Here is a 3,360-nt window from a genome sequence, read left to right as displayed (position 1 = left end):
TAGGTCCCTTCCAACTCATTGATTCTATGATTCTATGAAATGTGGCTGTGGCCGCATTTGGGTGGTGGGTCTTGGGTCGTGCATGCTGTTGCCATGTGCACCACCCAATTTTTTGGTGTGTGTTTTTTTGACCTCAGGATATCCCAGAACCAACCCCCTCCCCCCCGCACCCCTCCGCTGCAAGGCAGCAGCATGGGAAATGCCTGCAAGTGCAGTGTGTGGTGCTACAGAGAGGTCTGTGGTGCCACATACCGTATGTCCATGCTCATCTCGACATGGACATGGTGATGGGAAAGTCGACATTGTGACCTACAGTAATCTTGGTGTTCCTTGAGGGTATTTCATGCATGCATGTACTATTTCAGGAGTTTTTAACATTTTTGCATCATTGTGCCCTCCGATGGCTGGATGCAGAGCAGTGTACCCCCAGCTGCTGAGTGGGGGCGGGGGTTGGCATATGGCCGGATGCCAAGGGGGGTCGTAGAGCATGGCTGGACACTGAGCCTAGGGGGGCATGTGGATGGATGCTGAGTGGGGAGGTGGAGAATGGCTGGACACTGAGCTGGAGAGGGGGTGGCGAGTGGCTGGACACTAAATGGCAGCAGCCGCTGCGTGTGAGCTTCCCTTGCTCCCCACCCCCCGTATCCAGCTGGTTGACAACCCTTGTACTGTTTCATATAAATGTGAAGGAAGGAAAGCTTAGGGTCTATTGTTTCACTCAAAATATAATCTGTGTTTACAGGTGAAATAAAACATATTTATAGGTGAAAGTAGGGGACTAGTCTAGAATGTGGGGTCTCTGGACTCAGCTTACCACACAGATTCCAGATCCATCAAGGCACTTGTTTGTGTTGCCATTACAGTTACAAGGGGAACATTCTCCTGAAGTAGTGTGGTAAAATCCTTCTCCGCATTTCTGCAATGGAAAACAAAATCAAAACAGGTTTGGCTATTATCCAGAGAAAGGCAAAATTGCATTGGTCAGGTTTCTTCAGAAGACATCATGAAATCATCAGAACAGACTTTATACATACTTTTGAACCCCGTCTGTTCTTAACCCCTTCTCCTTTAGTTTCTTGCCCTTTTTCTCTCCCCATTTCAAATAACAGCATTTTTAACTGTTCCCCCATTGGGCACCATCTTTCCATGCAAATGGTCTCTCATGGAAAACTGAGAACCTGTTAGATTCTAGATGGAAATTTGAGGTGGAAGCAGAAAAAACAAGCCTAAGGAAGGATTTGAAGGTGAAGAAGGGGAATAGTTTCACACACAATGGGCTTGATCCAAGTACATGAAAATCTTTCTGTTCCTGTCAATGGGCTTTCAATGAATCCTAAAGGAAGATGGAAACATATCTACAAGCTTAATGATCTTCTGAAGAAGAGCTACCTGACAACTGTGGAGTATGACTGTTGCAGTATTCACCTATTAATACCATTAGCAATATCTGAGAGGATGACAGCACCCCATCCTTCCCATTCCATGCATCCCATCTATCCTGTATCACCACAGTAGAAAGCATTCACTCCCAAAAAGACACCACCGTTGTGCAATTATTCTTCATGTCTCATTAAGTGTTGGGGAGTTTACAGTGACGTCAGAAGTGATTGAAAGACATTAGCTTTGCTTGGGTGATGCTAGCATGTTTATTTTCCTGTGAATTCTTAAATGTGCAACTATCATTGGGGCCAAGCTATATATTTATCAAATAATATATATTTGATAAATATGTTTATTTAAATTAACAAATCTCTAAATGTAATTTTGTACAAGAAATATTCCATATACTATAGATCTTCATTTAAATTGTGATGGTAGCTGTAAAATAAGTTCACCCTTAAAATAAACAATAACATAAAACAAATAATAAATAATAATGCTAATCATGAAACACATGAAATTGGAGAAATGATAGAAAATAAAAAGAGGTCAGTGAAATAAAGAAGGACCACCCAGTACAGTGGTGCTTAATTTCCAGCCCGTGGACTGAATATGGCCCACAGCTGGTTCATGGAGCTCCTCGTGGACCTGGAAATTTAGCAATGGGGGAAAGGCAGCATTAATTGCCACAGCTTCCAGGACTGGTTTTTGGCTGGAAGAGGCACATGGGGCTGGGGTGGCATGCCAGGGTGTTCCCACAGACTGACCCTGCACTGGATCTGGCCTGTGAAATGACCCCATGCACAGATCCGTGCCTTGGACTCGTCCCACACCCCTCAGATGGCCTGGGGATGGAAGCTTGGCCTAGCGTGATCAGTCTGTGAAGTGTAGCTTATGATTTCTTACTATGGGTAGCATTTACTCCACTTGCAAAAAGTCTGGTGATATGTACAGAATTTGTGGTAAGAAGATTACAGCTTGGTAAGAAGGGGCTGACATATGGCTTCTACTCATTTTCTTTGGGAAACTGTACCTTTGCATCACCTGCATGTGTGTGATATTGCCTCCCCCTAGAATCTGTGCACTCTGTGCATTGCATATGGCTTGCCTTGAACAGTGCTCTGTGTGGGACTGATGGGAAGATCTTTCTTGCTTTTGTCTAGTGGCTGGAGGAATTCCTTTGTCTAGGGGCTGCCAGGCTAAATATATAAATACATATGCTGATAGTTACGGAAAGCACAGTTAGGTATAAAAGTTCATAACCCCAAAACACAGAAATCTTTCATTTTACTGTACTAAGACGATAAATACATAAATATTGCAATAGCTCATTTGCTATGCTGAACCTCTTCATTTGATTGTGGCTGAATAGTCTTTTAAGTATCCTTTAGGGTACATCTATACTGCTTCTGTGGCACTCCTAAGAAAGCATCTGAAAAACATGTCACATTCATGTATGTGCTAAACCTCAAAACAAGGCAATGCAGCCACAGGAGAGTAGCCTCATGCCACCGTTCAAAAGTACACTGGAGACAGAGATCTCAAGAGTGGTGATGAAAAGCATCGTCAGGGCAGCTTTGTTACTTCTTTTCCAGGTTTGGCAGGAAAAGAGGGATAGGGTGTGCTTTCTGGTTGTGCTCTTATGAGCACTATGGAAGTGGTATATACACCTCTCATTAAGACAGACTGAAACAGAAAGAAGAGGGATAAAAAATAGTTAATAGCCCACCAAGGACAGGATATACACACCAAATGTGCTGCTGAGTGTGAAGAGGTAAAAAGAAAGACAGTTAAATAAAACTCTAGAGTATATTTTATTGCTCTTCTTTTTTAACTTGTATTTAGAAGGCTGATACCCAAGGGAATTTTCACAGAGTCAGAGGGGTGCTAGGTTTTCATGGAACATACCATGAGTTTTACTTTTTGTTGCTTTTCACTGGGCACATCTACATGCTCATTAATGCACAGTAAGTTGCTGCG

General features: G+C 43.1%; 1 protein-coding gene across 1 annotated transcript in view; it reads right to left on the bottom strand.

Annotated features, from left to right (window-relative positions):
- The window catches only part of LAMA4 (laminin subunit alpha 4), a 264,483-nt gene that overhangs the window by 196,056 nt on the left and 65,067 nt on the right, over nt 1-3,360 (bottom strand). Inside the window, exon 2 of the mRNA XM_019520073.1 lies at nt 815-916. Within this exon, the coding sequence (XP_019375618.1) occupies nt 815-916 (102 nt within the window). The remainder of the gene's footprint in view (nt 1-814; nt 917-3,360) is intronic.

This window comes from Gavialis gangeticus, unplaced genomic scaffold (assembly GCF_001723915.1).
Source record: "Gavialis gangeticus isolate Ggan-Ray unplaced genomic scaffold, GavGan_comp1, whole genome shotgun sequence".
In the NCBI taxonomy this organism is placed as follows: Eukaryota; Metazoa; Chordata; order Crocodylia; family Gavialidae; genus Gavialis; species Gavialis gangeticus.
The sequence above is the reverse complement of the archived record's forward strand: the minus strand, read 5'-3'. Positions and strand labels throughout refer to the sequence as shown.